At 43.1% G+C, this 18,871-nt stretch overlaps 1 protein-coding gene across 9 annotated transcripts in view; it reads left to right on the top strand.

The window, feature by feature from the left end:
• The window catches only part of Arhgap17 (Rho GTPase activating protein 17), an 88,811-nt gene that overhangs the window by 33,216 nt on the left and 36,724 nt on the right, over nucleotides 1-18,871 (top strand). For all 9 annotated transcript variants that reach the window (XR_004123327.1, XM_031388192.1, XM_031388197.1 and 6 more), the window contains exons 2-7: nucleotides 5,208-5,247; nucleotides 9,010-9,114; nucleotides 12,574-12,647; nucleotides 14,214-14,325; nucleotides 14,539-14,615; nucleotides 15,874-15,985. Coding sequence is in view for 8 of the 9 variants with exons in the window: in XM_031388192.1 (XP_031244052.1) it covers nucleotides 5,208-5,247; nucleotides 9,010-9,114; nucleotides 12,574-12,647; nucleotides 14,214-14,325; nucleotides 14,539-14,615; nucleotides 15,874-15,985 (520 nt within the window). In the remaining variant the exon portion in view is untranslated. The remainder of the gene's footprint in view (nucleotides 1-5,207; nucleotides 5,248-9,009; nucleotides 9,115-12,573; nucleotides 12,648-14,213; nucleotides 14,326-14,538; nucleotides 14,616-15,873; nucleotides 15,986-18,871) is intronic.

Raw genomic sequence — 18,871 nt, 5'->3', positions numbered from 1 at the left:
TTTTTGCATGCATGTATATCTGTGTATCATGTGCATGCCTGGTACCTGAGAAGGTCAGAAGAGGGCATCAGATCCCTTGGAAATGGAGTTTTAAGTGGTTATGGAGGAATTGAACTCAGACCTCCACAGTTCCACCTCCAGATTTGAAGCAAATGACTAATTTAAATAAAAATTAATTTGGGAAAGGATACTAGTATTGTAGATTTCCTTTCTATCTAAGGTACTTTGAGGGTTGAAGTGTTTTGGTACTCTGTTAGCTTTTGAAGAGATTAATAGTTATTCCAATTGCCTTAAGTAACAGGTAATTCTAACCATATAAGGCTCATGGTGTAAAAATGTAAGTTGCAGGCTGTTTTTAAATTGTTTGGTGGGTGGGCTGTTGAGATGGCTCTTTAAAGTACTTGCTATGCAAGCATGTGGTCCTGAGTTTGATTTCCCCATATGGAAAAAGCCAGTGTGGTGGCTCACACCCAGTGCTGTGGAGGTGGGGATGGCAGGCCAGCCAATCTGGCAGAATCGAATAGCTCCTATCCCAGAAAAGTAAGGTGGAGGTCAAAGAGCACACCTGACCTCTACCTCTGCCCCCACTACACATAGTTTGGGTGAGGGTTATAGTTTATTGATAAATTGTTTGTCTAATTACAAAGCCCTGAATCTGATCTTTAAAACAACACAAACAGAGACACACATACACACAGACACAGACAGACAGACAGACAGACAGACAGACAGAGGGGGCAGTGTATACATGTAGTTATAGTATGTTCCCCAGTAGCAGCTAGTAAAGAATTATAGCTATTTTTTTTTTCTGGAAGCTACTTACATCTGTGTTTATAAACAATATGTATAAGCTCTTATTCTTTGATTAGTGGATTCGTAGAACCTCTCCCTACTTCTGTTCCACCATCCTTCCAATACAGTCATGGTATAATTTTTGGCTGTATTACTATTTGATATCTAAGTTATTAAAACTACATATTTGCAGCTCAGTATACAAGTGTGTCATGACTGTCTATGGACTTTTAGTTTTCAGGGTTTTTGGTTTTTTTAGGTTACTACTTGCTTTGTGTTTATATTTGCTTAATTTTATTTGTGGCTATTATATTACTGTGTTTACAAACTTACAAATCTCAAGCCTAGATCTCAAAAGTCTAAAAAGGCCAGCATGATAGTGTACCTCCATAGTTCAGTGCTAACAGGTGGAAGCAGAAGAACCAGAAATTCAAGATCATACTTGACTGCATAATAAGGCCATCCTGGGCTACATGAGATTCTGTCTCAAAAAAACAAAACAAAACAAAACAAAAAATGTAAAACAACCAAAGATTTAAAAGGTAGTAATTTGAACTGTTTGTGGTGGTTACATTTTATTTGTTTTTCTGGTTTTCTCCTTTCAGTCCTAGGAGTCAAATATAGGGCCTTGCACATGCCGTGTTTTATTTCTGAGCTGTATCCAGCCCTTATATCTATCTCAAGGCACCCATAGGAGGTCAGTGAACAGGAATTGGGAAAAACTGCACACAGTCAGCTCTCCTGGACCACCTAAAGTATCCCTTGAAACTGCCTCCCGCGCACACAGTGGGACTGTAGACCAAGTTCCCTCTGCTCGTCATGGTTTAGGTTTTCCCTGTCTGAAGCTGACAGGTCTGCTCTGCACTTTTATTCTCTTCCTTTAGATTTATGTGAAGGTTTAATAGGCCTTGGGACTAAGCAGAATTGAAGTAGGCTCAGACAGAAGCTTACGAGGCCCTGTGCTGATTTCTGGGCCCTGATTAGACAGGAAAAAGAAAAGGTTATACAGTCCAGGATGGAGGGATCTGGGTGCCTGAATGTGTTAGTGAGTCCCTCAAGAGTAACTTTAGGCTTCCTTCTGGAGTGTGAGTTTCAGCTCCTGGTCAGTGGGCCCCTGCCACAGTTCCTTGGCTGGTGTGATTACCAGTGTTGGCACGTCAGTGTCCAAGCTACTGAAGGCAAGCCTAAGAGGACACGTGTCAGCTGCTGCTGTGGAACTCCCTCACCGAGTTCAGAGCTCCACTTATGATGACTGGAGCCTTGGCTTCCCCAGCTTCTGTTCCTCTGGTCTGGGGAGGCCTGGTCTGTGTTGACCTGCAGGATCTGGTAAGTGAGCCACTCCTCTAGGCATCTCCAGTTTAACTGGGGCACTGTGTGACACCCAGTGCTGGCATTTTGTGTAGCAATGCCCATTTTGATAACCATGCCACTGCTGTAAGCGTAGGCTGGAGGGCCCAAAACTTCTCTCCTCTAACCCCAGGTAGTGCTGCTCTGAGCTGGGTGCCCAGGTTATTCTAAGGGTTTCCCTCACTTTTTGGCCAAACAGCCTTTTGCTCTCTTGAATTTAAGGGCTAAGATTATCCAGCCCTGCATTCTACCATAGTTTGTTAAAAAGTCATTTCTTCTAGGTATGTGGTACACACCTTTAGCCCCAGTATTTGGGGGCAGAGGCAGGTGGATCTCTAAATTTGAGGCCAGCGTGGTCTACATAGTAAGTTATAGGCCAGATAGTGTTACATTAGTGAGATCCTGTCTTCAGGAGGTCCTCAGGTTTCTAGTTCATTTGGGGCCTCTCCTAAATATTCAACTTTTCTCTCTCCTTAAAACTCTCCTTGTTCATTTTTAATGGAAGTTTGGTAGGTATTGCAAACAGCTCAAATCACTAGTTGAACCACAAGTCCAAAATAACATTTGAGACTTTAGTAATTTAGGGTTTTATATGTCAATAAGCAGCCCTATGAAGTGCAGAGAGAAGTATTTTCTACTTGTGACAAAGTACTTGGCACTTGAGGCCAGGGTGGCTTGTGAGATGGCTCAGTGGGTAAAGTGCTTGCCATGAGATTTTAAGGACCAGACCTCAGGTCCCCAGCACTCAGGTTGAAAAAGCAGGTAAATGTGGTGGCCTCACATGGGATCCTCAGCACAAGATGGCTAGCTAGATTAGCTGGACTGGTAAGCTCTGGCTTCAAGTGGCAGTCTCTGCTTCAGTGTATAAGATGGGGAACAATTGAGGAAGACACCAGGCATCAACTTCTGAGTTTCACATGCATACCTACCTACACACATGTACACACATGCATGCCTGCTGCATCTATGTCAAACAAATAAGGAAGAGTTATTTTAGCTCTTGGCTCCAGAGGTTTTGTTCCATGGTTGCTTGGCTCTGTCACTTCACACCTGTAGTTACACAGAATGTCATGTGAAAGACACAAATGCCAGCCCAGACTACTATACCCAGCAAAACTCTCGATTACCATAGGTGGAGAAAACAAGATATTCCACGACAAAACAAAATTTACACAATATCTTTCCACAAATCCAGCCCTACAAAGGATAATAGATGGAAAACACCAACATAAGGAGCAAAACTACACCCTAGAAGAAGCAAGAAAGTAATCTTTCAACAAATCCACACAAACCTAATTCCACCTCTTACAACAAAAACAACAGGAAGTGACAATTACTTTTTCTTAATATCTTAATATGAAAATTAATATTACCAACATATCCTAATCATTTGAGATCCAAAGATATGAGGAATTAGAAATTTATTGACTGTCATCCAATGGTCTCTCTAATTTGGTAATTGGAGAAATAGGTCCAATATTATACAATCCATATACACTTTCGGCTTGTTTATACATGACAGTGTCCTGCTGTGTACAACATAATGGTCTTGAGATCTTGCTTCTCCTATCTCAGCCTCTCTATTAGTAGTATTGTTTATTTCATGTTTTCACACTATACTATGGTTTTCAGAATAGCTTACAAATTTTAAAATATTTATATACCCAAAGGAAATGTAGACAATTAAATTGGGAGGTTGCTTGTAAGAGAACAACAAAGAGTGAGACTGAATGCTTTGCTTGACGTTTCTAACTCTTATATCAAGTTACCATAGTAAGAGCCAAGATTTTAAGCTCTACTAAATACAAAACAAACAAACAAAACCACTTTATATATTTATGTTCATTTAAGAAAATATTAGTAGTGATATATTATTTTGAAATATACAGTTAATATGTTTGGAGTTATTTAAAATTTATATTGAGAAAAAATGTATATATTTTCAGTATTGCCGTAGAAAAGTATCTACATAAGACTGTTAAATTGATTGTTGTTTTATATCAAACAACTTTTATAATACTCATTTCTATGTTATAATGCTTTATAAATTTTAAAGAATATGACAAAAAAGATATTGTAGGTATTGAGAAGGGGTCTCTGGGAGGAGTTGGGGTACAAAAGGAAAACAAGAATGTGATTTAATTCTCTTTACTTAAAATATGTTTTTAAATGTTAACAAATTCAGATAAATTGAAATCATGTAACTTTTCTCATTATCATGCAATAAAACTTAAAAATAAATAAATACAAACAGAAATTTTAAAAAAAAAAGAATGTCATGTGAAAACAACAAACAAGCCTGGTCACTTCATGATCCAAAGACAGGAAATCTTATTTAGGGGTGTGCCAGATGACCTACCTTCTCCAGCTAGGCCCCATCTGCTTAAGGGCCACCTTCCTAGTAATGGCAAACACCCTTTAGCAATTGGGTCTCTGGGCAGTTTTCTTCAGCTTTGTACTCCAGCAGTGTAAGACAATAGCTGGCCAATAGCGGCCAATAGCTGGCCACATCCTGTTCTCTGTGAAGTTCAGCAAATCTAGTAGTTGATCTAAACACTGCAAAGAGAAAGGTGGGAAACACCTTTCTTTCCATTGAAAGTAAAGAAAGGAATGTTTCCTACTGTGTTGTGATGCCTAAGTTTCACATATTTAGGGCTAGTTTTTCTCTGTAGGTCTGGCTGTGAAAACTTAGCTGTGATCACTTTAGGCTCTGAAGTGAAGCCTTCAGAAAGGAGTTGTTTCTCAAAGTCTGATCTGTGGAGACCTCTGTAATTCGGGATTGTACTCCATACGCACAGAGTCAGTCTAGAATGCTGTGTGGCCAGCCCTGGAGAAAGACTGAGTGACCCTCCACAGCAGGCTCCAGGCTGAGGGCCACGGTCCCAGTGCCACACCCTGGGCTCTTGTGGTGGTTGCTGTTCATCTGTTTTCCTTTGGTTTTGCTTACATTGCCCTGTGGTGTAAATTTCTTCCTACCTGTTTTGTTAAAAATCCCCCGTTAAACATTTTTAAGATTCACAGATTACTTTTCCTGCACTTTTAATTCTGAACTTCATTTTTTCCCATAGAGCTGAGAAGACAGAAGTCCTCAGTGAAGATCTGCTACAGGTAACAACATTTTCCCCTTGACCAGGGATCCCATCCCGAGCTCCATTCGTGCTGGGCAAGTGCTCTACAGCAGGGCCTTACTGCATTGCCCATGTTGGCTCGAACTCACTCTGCATTGCCCATGCTGGCCTCGAACTTTCTCTGTAGCCCTTCCAAGCCTTGAACTCACAGTCCTTCTGCTTTAACCCCCCTAGCCCCTCCCTGGGCTGGAATTACACATCTGTGCCTCTAATTGTCTTAAAACAATCTCTTTAAAGATGTGGAATGAAGACAAATAATAAATCTGGGGCTGGCCACAACTCTGGTAAAGCGCCCTCTATCACACACAAGCCCTGGGTTCAGACCCCAGCGTGGGAGACCACTAAGGGCAGACACGGGCACTGGGGTGGAGCAGACACGGGGGACTCGGAGCTTGTGAGGCCTTTCACTTCTCTCCTGGATGGAACAGCATAACGGAGTCAGCATGGGTTTGTGTGGGGAAGGAGACGCATGGGATAGGATTGTGAGAGGAAAGGGATCTGAAACTCTCAAGTTATGGAGTACAGATGGTGCTAGTCCTGCTCTCAAGTGCCAGGTGTTGGGGTAGGTGGGGCCTGGTGACAGGCCCTGGGTAGGCTGGCACTCTGATACACTGATGTGATACTGCCCTTGCTGAGACAGGTCCTGCCCACTGCTCAGAGGCCCCAGTGGCTCCCTCATGCTATGTCTCCCCAGCCCTGGTCTGCTTGGGAAGCTTAGGCTTGTAACAGGGCAGATACAGCACAACCACCCAGAGGCCTAGGATACTTTGTGTCCCCAGCTCAGACCTTGCCTCCTCTTCCTGCCAGGACACTTTTGGTCAGGGCCACCCTGCTCCATCTGTCAAGAAGTTTCCCTGACTTTGGTCTTGGAGAAGACACTGGGGCCTTTATATGCTTCATCTCTGCTCACGTCCCCACCCACTGCAGAAGGCTGAGGAGGGCGAGCCCCAGCTGCATGGAGTCTTTGTTAAGATGTGTGTCCTACCTGCCTGCCTTGTGCTTCCTTAACCTATACAGCAGTCTGTCTAATGAAATGTAGCTCTAAAGACTAAAAGTTTGGCCCTAGGAGTCTGTCCATTCCTTCCTGTGGAGAAAGGAGGTGGCCTGGGGTTAGAGAGATGGCTCAGTGGTTAAGAACACTGACTGCTCTTCTGAAGGACCTGAGTTCAAATCCCAGCAACCACATGGTGGCTCACAACCATCTGTAATGAGATCTGACTCCCTCTCCTGGAGTGTCTCAAGAGAGCTATGGTGTACTTGCATATAATAAATAAAGAAATCTTTAAGAAAGAAAATAATAAAAAAAGAGAGAGAGAGAGAAAGGAGCTGGCCTAAGTCAGAAAAGGGTTTCCCTCCATCGCAGCCTGCCAAACATCTTGAGTTGCATCAGCCATGTGCAGGCAGAATGTAGTCACTTTGGTTTCCATGGATAGATTCATTCTAGATATCTTCATACAAACAGTACAGTGTTGGAATTTAGCTTGCATACATCCTTTTGTTAGCTTATTTATTTATTTATTTATTTATTTATCTATCTATCTACTAACTATTGTGCTGAAAACCAAACCCAGGACTTTGCACATTGTAGGAAAGTGGTCTGCCACTGAGCCTCACTCCAGCCTCATCTGTACTCTAACTCCGCTCTTGGTTATTCACGGTGCCTAACGAGGTGTTCATGCTATCTGCATAATCCTCATGCTGCATTGTTTAGGGAACAGCAACGAAAAGTGTGCATGTGCTCTAATAAAAAGTTTTCTTTTGAATGTTCTTGGTCCATGGTTGGCTAAAAGTTATGGATGTTCAAAACCATGGATATGAGGGGTGGTTGATTTGGGTTTTGGTGCTGGGAATTGAACTAAGAGCAGTCTAAGCTTGTATTCTGCTTTGAGCCACACCTATAGTCTAGTATATTATATTTTTAAAAGCTTTTTTTTTTTAAGGCACGCAGATTCTAAGTTCAGGGCCAGCCTACAAAACAAAAAAGATTTGTTAAGGAATTACATTCTTGATACTTCTTAGTTTGGGGCACATATTTTAAATTCACTTTCTTCCTGAATACTGTTTATGCACTTTAGCTTCAGCCATCTGCCCCAGTACTTACATGATCACATTTAATCCTTGACATTCTGAGATGAGACCCTTGTAGTTGGAGGAGAGCTGTCTATATTGTCTGTGGGATGTGAAAGCTTTGTCCCCTCTGGAACACCCTAGTTTGATAATGCAGATTCTTCTTTGCTGTCTTAACTGTCACAGATGCCCTCCCCCTCTCTTCTGCTGTTCTTAACTTGAAGGATACAGCAACAACCCCCCCCCCCAAAAGTTCCTGACAATTGAGCCTGAGGTTTGTTTGATTCCGCTCTGGTCTCCACTACAGGCCACCAGGTTTGTGTTGCTGGCCTGCCTCTGAGGTGACACTACCTTCTCTGATCTCTTTCTGCCAGAGCTGCCTTTTATTTTAATGGCATAGTGTTGCACCAGGAGGCTGTGAACTGCTGCAGACAGAGAGCAGAATGTCTTCTCTGTTGCTTTCCTAATACTAGGCATAGGAGAGAACTTGGTACTTGTCTAGCATAGTCAAAAGTAGAGACCTTCTGATCCTGTGACAGACACTGGGCACTTGGGGGGCCAGTATACAAAACAGACAGGGCTTTTGTCCTGGTGGAGCTGAAGTGTTAATGAAAAGTTCCGGGATCCTGGGTATTCATTTGCTCTTATGACACATGAAGACAGTACTAGGTTTCTAATGCTCTGCACTGTGGCCACTGTTAATGGGGGAGTGCTATGGCATATACTCCGAGGATCAACTTGCCTGCAGGTCATAGTCCTGATGATTGGGGTTTGGATTTGATGAGACACTCCTATGTCCAGGTACCTTTGAGAAACAGACACAAAGCAACTCGAGATCAAAATGTATTCTGCTTTGAATTTGCTGATTTCTCATTAAAATAGAAAGCATCCCTGAGGGCTTGCTCTCACTCTTCATGAGTCATCAGAACACACATTTTTGGCATTCCTTCCTGTAACAAGCAGCCCTCTTTGCCATAAACAGCTATATCTCAACAGTCTTATTTTGGGAGGCTATTCAAGATGTGTGGGTCCCTAGGCCAACATTCCCTACATCTGGATATTCATTCTGCTGTGGGGGCCTCACTAAAACAGAAACAAAAACCTACCCCAAACTTAATATGGAAGGTTTTTATACTCATCTTGTTTTAGTTGTGCTACATGGATTTTGGGTCTGTTGCTCTCTGTAGGAAAGACCCAATTGCCTATTGTCCCTATTGATTTGTCCCATGTGGCAGTTAGGTAGGAGTTGGTTTTGATTGAACCGGGGTTTTGCTGGTGCTCTAGCTGGCAAGTTGACTGCCACTACTCTGCCTCATAGATAATAGGCACAATTGTCCTTTAGCCTGGACAGATTCAGCTATGAAGGGTCTAGACTACTCAGTGTAAGGAGGCTAGCCGTGTGCTTTCCTGGAGATGACAGTTTGGGGAAAGGAGTGCTACTTGCTTCAAGTAGGTAGAGGCCAGAGATGTCACTGAACACACTACAGTGTACAGGACAACTTCTTACAACGCAGGACTATCGTGTGTCAGCCGTAAGAACAGTGGTGTGAGTGAATAGGAGCTGAGCAGTTTCACGGCAGCTTGCTTTTCCTACCTCCATGCACACACCACAAATGGAAGAAGCTGGATTTCTTCTTAAGCCCTGAAAATGGCTCTTCTGTCTCTGCTTTGACAGATTGAACGTCGCCTGGACACTGTGCGGTCAATGTGCCACCATTCACATAAACGTTTGATAGCCTGCTTCCAAGGTCAGCATGGCACGGATGCTGAGAGGAGACATGTGAGTATCAGATTCGTCTCGGCCACATTACAACAGCAGTTCACTGGCACCTCATGAAGCTAGGGTTTGCTGCTTTGTTAATCACCCGACAGTAAAGAAGGAAGAGCTAGTATGCAAATAACTGTGTCACCATTTTGAGTTCCCACAGTTAATTACAGGGCACCTGATCACAAAGTTTTCCCTCCATTGCATGATAGTTAGGATTCTGCAGTTGTGTAAATCTAGTGAGCATTTGCATACACCTATGTGTCCAGGAATGCTTGCTTTGGTCTGTCCCTCAGGGACAGATGTTGTTGATTCTGTCCCCACTGTTCCTACTCTAGCCTGGCTTCCGCTCTGCTGACCTTCCACCCTTATCTCGGTCCTCCTGTGGCTGTCTTGCTGGTTAGCCCTGTGGTTCTTGTTGTGGGTGTCTTTAAAATTCCTCACCCCTGCCTCATCCCTACCTTCTCCTTAAGGTGAGACCTGGTTGTCATAAATACCTGAACTATCTGGGCTGTCATCCATTTTCCCTTCTGAACCACATTTCTTGCCTCTAGTTTCCGTCCTTTCTAGTCAGTCCTCATTCTGATTATCAAGAGTCATTTGCCAAGGTGGGAGGATGCTGCATATTCTGTGGTGCTGGTGGCAGAGCTGGGCACTAGGAGGTGGCCAAAAAGCTAGTGGGACCTCTTAAGGGGCTCTGCCGGCTGCCAGGGCCTGAAATGCAATTCAAACTCTTTAGCCTGACTTAAACTCTATATCTTAATCCCTTTTTGCTTCAGTAGGGTTCTTTGTTCCTTGCTTCCTCTCATTCACACTGTGGTCCAGACACATAATACCCAGCAGTCCCTAAATATAACACTGTTCTTTAAGAAGCCATATCCTGTTGTTTCTGTTGTCTGCTTTGAAATACTGCTCCACTGTCACATCTCTTCATTAAAAACAAGCTGAATTTTTATCACTTACTGTGTTTGAGTGCTTGAGATAAAGGGTTCTCAAGGCCTGGTTGGGGGATGGGTGCCACCAATGGATAGTTATACAGCAACATGGTGAAGAAAATATGTAGAGGATGCTGTGAGAGGGAGGGCTGAGAATAGAGCAAAGTCAGGTGGGCTTCCTGGAGGAGGGCTCAGTGCCTGTGCTGTAGATAGGAGAGTCACTGGTAGTGAGAGTACACCAGCAGTAGGAGCAAGGGGCTTCATCCTAGTTTCTGAAATATCTAATGACTTAGTTTTCCTTTAAAACCTCAAACAAATGTGCCAAAGAAAAGGCTCTGAGAAGAAACCTGAAGAGTTGCCATGACAATGTTGAGAAAGATTAGGAGTCCTCAGGAGAGCATATAACATGCAGAGGGCCTCCAGGAAACACAGGTAGAGCTCCCAAGGGTACAGCAATAGCTTCACCACATGGGAAGAAGTAAGAAAGAGTGAGAAGAGAGATGGAGCAGCCGCTTTCTCAGAGCCCACAAAGTAGGCCTTTAAGAGAGCTCAGCTGGCCTATCTGTGTAGGTGGCACATATGTCGCCAGTGGAGAGCTTTTCAGCTCCTCCTGATGATGGAAGAGATGTTTACCCCAGGAGCTCGGTCTTTCCTTGTGGAGTTTTAGTGTGGATAGGTACATCTTTCTTAATAAGTTCATTTGTTCAGCAGAACTTTCTTTGTTTACGTACGCCTGGAAACAGGGTCAAGGCTATTGAGTCAGGGATGAAAACCACCACTGGGATCATGAGTGGTACTCATTAAATAGGTTCTTTGTGATTTTTCCCTCAGAGACTCGTGGAGTTCTAGAATTGCAGGAAGTCTCTCTCGATTACTGTGTTTATCTTACATTTCATCTCTTTGAAAGGAGCTCACCTGAACTGTGACTTACCCTCAGTAATGCTCAGATCTTTCTGTTCTGAAAGCATGGTGGCCAGCCATGGTCTCCTTCTGGGTGCTGGGAATGAAACCCAGATCCTCTGGAAGAGTAGCAAGTGGTTTTAACAGCTAAGACATATCTGCAGCCTCATGGATAACTTCAATTCAGAATGTACAAAAGAACATGAGTGAAGTTTGTCCCAGAGCCCCCTCCCTCCTCCAGAGCCACCACTGTTGGTACTTTCCTGGATAGAAGTCCTCCCAAATGGAGGACTTCTGGCAAGCCAGTGCATGCAGGCAAGTCAGGGAAGGTGGTGTCTGATGTAGTGTCCTTTTCACTGGGGAGGCAGAATGGCATGGCTTTTCAGAATAGAAGCATGGAATTCCAATCATCAGGCCATTAGAAGCATCCTCTCTGTTACTTGCCAGGCCTTTTCAACATGTACTGTGGTATATAGGAGCTGACTAGTGTTGCTCATTCATACCAAGGTCTGCACTTCCGCCGTCTTTGAGACTCCAAGGCAGCCACTTCACTTCTGGGTCTGAGTTTCCTGGTTAGAGGATCCTGTTGTTAAGAACAAATCTCTGATAGGAGAATAATTGGCTTAATGCTTTAAAATACCACAAAATTGCTTAGATATTTTTAGGTATCTAAAACTATATTTTAGAGTTATAGACAAATCAAGACCCAGTTTAAGAATTTCTAGCCAACATTTTGCAATTGAGCATTTTATTACAATTATTTATGATGATATTTAGAGAGCAAGGTCTATTCATGAAACACAGTCTGGAAGTCTGGAATCCAGAGGCTGGGGCTCTAGCTCTGTGAGAGTTGGCCTGGCATGCACAAAACCCTGGTTTCAATCCCCAACCCCACACAGACTGAGTGTGATAGTACCTGCCCATAATTCTAGCACCTAAGTCACCGTGGACCATTTTGAGATACATGAGACCCTGTCTCAAGAACAAACATGGCTGGCAGGATGACTAAGCTGGTAAAGGTGCTTGCCAGCATGCTTGATGACCTGAGGTGAATTCCAGAAGTCTACAGGGTAGGAGGAGAGAACTGACCCACAAGTTGTCCTCTGGCTTCCACATTTTCACCCCTCCCCCAGTAAATGAATTATTTTTAATAATTTTAAATTTTAGTTAAAAATTAAGACAAAATCTGAAATCCAAAAAGGTCTAAAGTCAGAAACTCTTTGAATGCAGACTCTGGACTGTTACATATTTTGGATTTTCAAGTTAGGGATGGATACTCAGCCAGTAAAGACAGTGCATCTATTCCAAAGTCTAAAAATCTGAAACACTAGTCCAAAGATTTCAGACACGCATACTCAGTCTCTGTTCCCCTGATTAATTAGTAACAACAACAGCAGCAGCAGCAACAGTTGCAGCTGCTGGACCCCTGGTGAGCATTCCCTGTGTGGGGACACCCCCATGTGCTAGGCTTGCCCCCATGCTCGAGGCACCTGAAGTTAATTTAGTTAAAGGACAGCCACAGGGACAATCCTCTTCCTGGTGCAGACTGCCTGGAGGGCAAGGGTACCCAGAATGACCTGAAGCAGACCAGCAAGAATGACTGGGAAACTACACATACAAATCCATCTTTGCCTTCCAGAAAAAGCTTCCTCTGACAGCTCTCGCCCAGAACATGCAGGAGGCTTCAGCCCAGCTGGAAGAGTCTCTCTTGGGGTAAGTGGTGCTTCTGGAGAGCCAGCAGCCTGGAGCCCAGGGAGGTGGGCAGCTCTTGCATCTGGCAGCCACCAGAGCAATTGGGAACACTATAGTGGAGGCTCTTTCATCAGGGAGCAGCTTAGACCAAGGGGACAGATTCCTCAGGGCTATGATCCTAGGGAAGAACTTCTCTACTAGGAGCTTAGCCAGGCACAAGACTCAGTCCGTGTTCCTCTATACTTGGACATGAATGTGTGTACCCCCCATGCCGGTGTGTAGGCTCAGAGTTAGTACTGGCCAGTCTTTCAGTGTCCACTCACTCCCAGTGTGACCACCAAAGCATGGAAGGTGGTGTTCTCAAATGAGTACATTTCCTGAATTATTTGGCTCATGTGGTAATTGCTTTAACCTCAAAATGTTAGGCCTACTTTATTTTCTTTTTAAATACATCTTTATTATAATTGACCCATATATAATTGTATATTTATGAGTTTAAGATATGATGTATAATGATTGTATCTGGGTAATTATCACACACAGACACACACACATGCATGCACGCACGCACGCACGCACGCACATGTGCGCTAAGGTTTTCTTCAAAACCTACACAGGTTTGTTGTGGACAAGTCCATTGCTGAATGCTCTCTAAGTATTAGCTCTCTTAGCCTTTAAAACAACTGAGGCAGTAGGCAGGATGGATGCTTGTGTTTATAATTGAGGCAAGGCAAAACGTAAGGGAGCTGCCTGAATACACGGCTGCAGAGCACAGAGCCTTATTCAGACCTTCAGCTTGGCTCTGATAGGACAGCCACCTCTTACCACACTACACCCTCTTCACAGAGGATTGGAAGGGGCACTATAGAAAAGAAGGTCTGGAGGGTGGACAGAGTCTGTGAAGTCACACATTTGCACATGTATTTGGGGTTGCATCAGCTATGTGTTTAAGGAAAATGAGAAGGAAGTATGATGTTTAGTAGCACAGGCTCATGGTACGTGTTAGTCAGCCTCCTCATCTGCCATCGAAGCTTGTTTTTATGGTTCTGGGGAGGAACTCACATTGTACGTGGTAAGCTGGAGCCCCAGTTTCTGTGTTGGCTCTGGAGGAAGCACCTCAGAGGCTAGACTCACTCAGATACAAAACCACATGTAAGGAGTGACCTTTGCACATGGTAAGGTTTTTCTGGGTATTTTGAGAACACTCTTCTCACCTAGCTTGAGAACCTAATTCTTGTTTAAGTTATGATCTCAATGTTATTTCCGTCCACATTTAGTGCATGCCAGAGATGGTCCATCTGTCCTTCCATCAGTCCTTCCCTTCAGCTTTCTGTTCACAGGTTGGAACCTAGGGCCTCATACACTCTAAGCAGGAACTATATCTTCAATGAACCACCTTTCTGTCTCCATTCATTTCATTTTAAAAGCCCAAGTGTGGACTTGTATTTTAGGTGATAGCACACATGCAAAGCATTGTAAAGGTTTTGTTGGGTAGTGCTCTTCTGTGTCCTGTCATGGCAGAATGCAGCCACATAACTGCTTGGTTTAATGAGTGCATAGCTGTTGATTGGTATCTTGTCCCTAAAGGAAGATGCTGGAGACCTGTGGGGATGCTGAGAATCAGCTGGCTCTTGAACTCTCACAGCACGAAGTCTTTGTGGAGAAGGAGATCGTGGACCCTCTCTATGGCATAGCAGAGGTGGGTGCTTGTGCTGCTCCGCCTGGCAGAGATCAGATAGTAAACAGCTAGTGTGTTCCTATGTAACACTAATCAGTGGCTTTAGTGTAGACCCATTTGGGGAAGTAAAGGAAATTTGTGCCTAAAAGAAAACTTTTGTAAAGAGGTAATTGCTCTTTGAAGAATTCAGCTAAAATGTCCAGGTTTATCTCTGTGGTCTGTTTTTCCTTCCAGGTGGAGATTCCCAATATCCAGAAGCAAAGGAAGCAGCTTGCTAGATTGGTGTTGGACTGGGATTCAGTCAGAGCGAGGTAAGGTGGTGAGAGAGTAGTGAAGAATGCAGTAGAATTCTGTCCTGTGATCAGCATTCAAGTCTGTGAGAGTCAGACACCAGAGTCACTGACCAGACCACAGCCTGTGCATGCCCCTTTTAAGCCCATTCTTTCCAAGTGCGTCAGGGGGCATGTTGCTCGAGCTTCCTGAACTAAGTGAGCCACCAAGGAAAGGGAGCAGAGAGAAGCACTAGAAAGATGGATACTAGGAGAAGGTTAGGGCTGACAGTTCCACGATTACAGTTCTCACAGACAGGCTGGGACCCCCACATGCTGGCTGTATGATAGACTCCTTACCCCAGAGATATCAGGTACTGGGACTAGCACCTGACAGAGGCTTCTGCTGTGTGCTTGTCATGTATCCATCAGCTTCACCTAACAGATGAAACAACCTAGGCAGTGATTAGACTCCAGGCCACACAGCTCCATAAGATGGAGCTGCTCTTCACACAGATGTCACACTCCAAATTCTGTGCTCTTCTCAGACTCAGCACCAGCTGTTTGCCTCTTGGGAAACATTCTGTGCATCAGACTGGGAGTGGGCAAAAGGTAGCATCTGTGGGGCAGGCAGCAGGCTACTAGTGTGGGTTTTCATGCTGTGTCTGCATAGTATCTGTGTTTACATTTTCAATGAGTCCAGACATCTGCGTTCAAACAGAAGCATATTTGAAAAACAAAACTAATATTACAGACGTAGTATTCTCATTTGCCCACTACTATTGCTATGTGTATCTGAAGTGTTGCCATAGTTGTGGTGAAGTTCTAGCTTTTACTGCTAGAAACAGTCTCAGGTCTTAAGAGGTAGAAAGGTGCATCATGAGGTGCATCAAGAGCAGGGACTTGTTGTCAGAGTATAGGGAACATTCCAGATCGAGGCGGGGGGCGGGGGGTGCTTCATGGCAAGGATTCCGTGATTGGGCCTTGAAAATCAGTGGTTTCTCAGAGGTTCCATTGTGTTCTGGCAATGGTGTGTGCATGACACAAGATGTGCTTGGTTATGCTATCCCCAGTATTACAGGATTCCTGCCTTGTGAAGATACCAGTACCTGTTTTCGCCTACTTCTATTCTAGAGCCTAAACGTAAGTTTTTTTTAAAAAAAAAAAAAAAAAAAAAAAGCCTCATGGGAATCAGTTCCCATCCCAAGGAAGTCAGGCTGCAGGAAGGATCTCTTTTCAGTCCTGAATCCTAGCTGAGTTTTTGCAGCTCCTTCTTAGTCTGGCTCTTTCTGTTTTGCAGATGGAATCAAGCACACAAGTCTTCAGGAACCAATTTTCAGGGGCTTCCATCCAAAATAGATACCCTAAAGGAAGAGATGGATGAAGCTGGGAATAAAGTCGAACAGTGCAAGGTATGGGAACCCCCTCTATGGATAGACTTTGACCCACCTGCAGTTTTCTGTATAATGAGTAAAAAGTCTGTTATAAGTTAGTCAATATTTTGCCTACTTCATATCAGAATATTATGAATGATATTGAAGAGTAGTTTTATTTTCTAATACTATAGATTATTTTATAATCAAAAATAACAAGTTTTAAAAATTCAAGTTGGGGACTGGAGAGGTGGTTCAGTGGTTAAGACCTCTTCCAGAGGTCCTGAGTTCAATTCCCAGCAATCACATGGTAGCTAACAACCATCTGCAATGGTGTCTGATGTCCTCTTCTGGTGTGTCTGAAGAGAGCAATGGTGTACTCACATACATAAAATAAATAAATAATTCTTAAAAAAAAAAAACCCAAGTGGGGTCTGAGTGCATATCGCTCTTGCAGAAGACCCACATTGGATGGCTCGCAGCCACTTGAAGCTCAAGCTTTAGGGAATTCGAACACTCTCTGGCCTCTGCAGGCACCTGCACTCAAATGCTCGTACCATTACAGGACACATTCACATACATGTTCCTAAGTATAACTAAAATAAGTCTAAAGAAATGCAAATGGGATGTTTAAAGAGAACTGACTGGGCTTATTTAAAATAATCAGTTGAGAGAGAGAGGAAAGAAAATATATATAATATAAAGTTATAATTAAAATGACATGACAGGGCTGGAGAAACGGCTCAGCAGTAAAGAGCGCTGGCTATTCTTCCAGAGGTTTTGAGTTCAATTCCCACCAACCACATGGTGGCTCACAACCATCTGTAATGAGATCTGACGCCCTCTTCTGGTGTGCACAAAGACAGAGCAGTATAAGAGTATAGGTTTTCTAGTTATAAACATGGTATCTACTCTATCGTATAGTAAACTGGTCATATTTACTTTAGTAAGGGAAGGGTTTTGTTATTTTGGTTTGGTTTTAGTTTTGGGATTTGGGTTTTGAGACAGGGTCTTGCTTTGTAGCCCTTGCTATCCTAGAACTCACTATGTAGATTAGGCTGGCCTTCAAACTCACAGAGATCTCTGCCTGCCTCTTAATCCCAAATACTAGTATTAAAATCGTGTTTACCATGCTAGGCAGAAAGAATTTTTCTTTTAAATTTCTACAACAGTTGGTTTATAAATTCCATACTGATTAGATGATTGAATGATATTATTCTCCACAGGTCTAACCATGTAAATAGATGGACACTTATTCAAATGCTTTGAGAAGTGGTTAAGAAACAAGTCCTTTGTGAATCTTGGAATCTTAAACTTTTTTTTTTCCTGCTGATCCTTGTTTTTTCAAAAAATGTCCTTTTCCTCTTAGATGTTTTGGTCCTCTTTTGGTTTGTTCAGGCCGTATTATAATCGCTCCCTTACGATAGATAGCAATTAATGCTCCCTAAACTATTATTAAATACTGAATATAGTCGGTAAAAAGGGAAACATACCTCACAGAATTGCATTATAGTTTTTGTGTTCATAAAAGATCATGGTTAGCTTAGAAGGCACAATGCTGGCCTGGGGCGCACAGAGCTCTGGGTTCAGTCCTAGAAACACACAGGCTGGGAGTTGTAATGCTAACACTTGAGAATTGGGAAGCAAGAGGATCAGATATTCAAGGGCACATTTGGCTACAGGCTTGGGGCCACTGTAGGCTACATGAGACTAACTCAGAGAGAAAGAAAGAAACAAAAAAAAAATCATATTTAAATGACACTAGTAGGGGCTGGAGAGATGGCTCAGCTGTTAAGAGCACTAACTATTCTTCCAGAGGACCCAGGTTCAAATCCCAGCACCTACATGGGAGATCACAACTGTCTGTAACTCCAAGATCTGACTGGCATCCTCACACATATATGCAGGAAAACACATAAAGATAAATAAGTAAAATAATTTTTTAAAATAAACAAATGACACTAGAGTTTGATATGTTTAGAGTGGCACGTGTCCACGAATGCAACCAAGGAAAGGCACTTGTCTCTGGGCCCCTGGGAAATAGGGGTGAGCATCTTATAGACAGTGTTCTTTCCTACACTCAGCCCAGTCCACACACCCTGCTCAGTTCTTTCCATGTACTGATGAATGAACTTATTGAAATCTTCCCCTTTGTTGGCATGTAATTCCTTAGAAGCACTGTCCTTAGGTGGGTTGGTCATGGTAGTAAGGAGGATGAGTTTGAGGCCAGCCTGGTCTACATAGTGAGTTCCAAGACAGCTGAGCTATGTAGTGAGATCCTGTCTTGAAAGGAAGGAAGGAAGGAGAGGAGAAAAGAAGAGAGGAAAGGAGGAAAAAAGGAAGGAAAGGAAGAAAGATGCACCATGCACAGTGGGTTTCTAGTTCTCCCTAAACTCACCAAGTTCCATGCTTACAACTTTCTGAGTCCTGATCATACACAACTCCCACATCCCAACACGTTGGACAGCACAGGTTGTCCCCAGCTTTAGTTTCTGTTTTATATTTGACTGCTCATTATTTTTTTTTCTCTCTTTTGTTAGGAGCAAGGTGAGAGCTTAGGAAATCCACTTTCTTGTTTTTTCATTTATTCTAAAGAGATACTTGCTGTTCCTAATGTGCGTTTCTGTATAAGAGAGTCCTCATATTACTTTGTGCACCTTGGTAGAAAAAAATAGAAGATAGTCCATTAAAAAGCTTATTTGGGATATATGTATAGTTTTCTAATATATGTGTTTACTATATAAGATGTCTATATACACATATTTTAAAACATGTATGTTCAAATGCCGAATCTGTCCTTTAAATTTATGTCCTGATGGTACAAGCCTGTAATCCCAGCTACTTGAAAGGGTAAGGCAGAAAGATTACAAGTTCAGGGCCAGCCTAAGACTTTTGTGACACTTTGTCTAAAAGTAAAAAGTAGAA

This window comes from Mastomys coucha, unplaced genomic scaffold (genome assembly GCF_008632895.1).
Source record: "Mastomys coucha isolate ucsf_1 unplaced genomic scaffold, UCSF_Mcou_1 pScaffold21, whole genome shotgun sequence".
NCBI classification, from domain to species: domain Eukaryota; kingdom Metazoa; phylum Chordata; class Mammalia; order Rodentia; family Muridae; genus Mastomys; species Mastomys coucha.
Note: the sequence above shows the minus strand (reverse complement) of the source record. Positions and strands in the feature narration are given on the sequence as shown.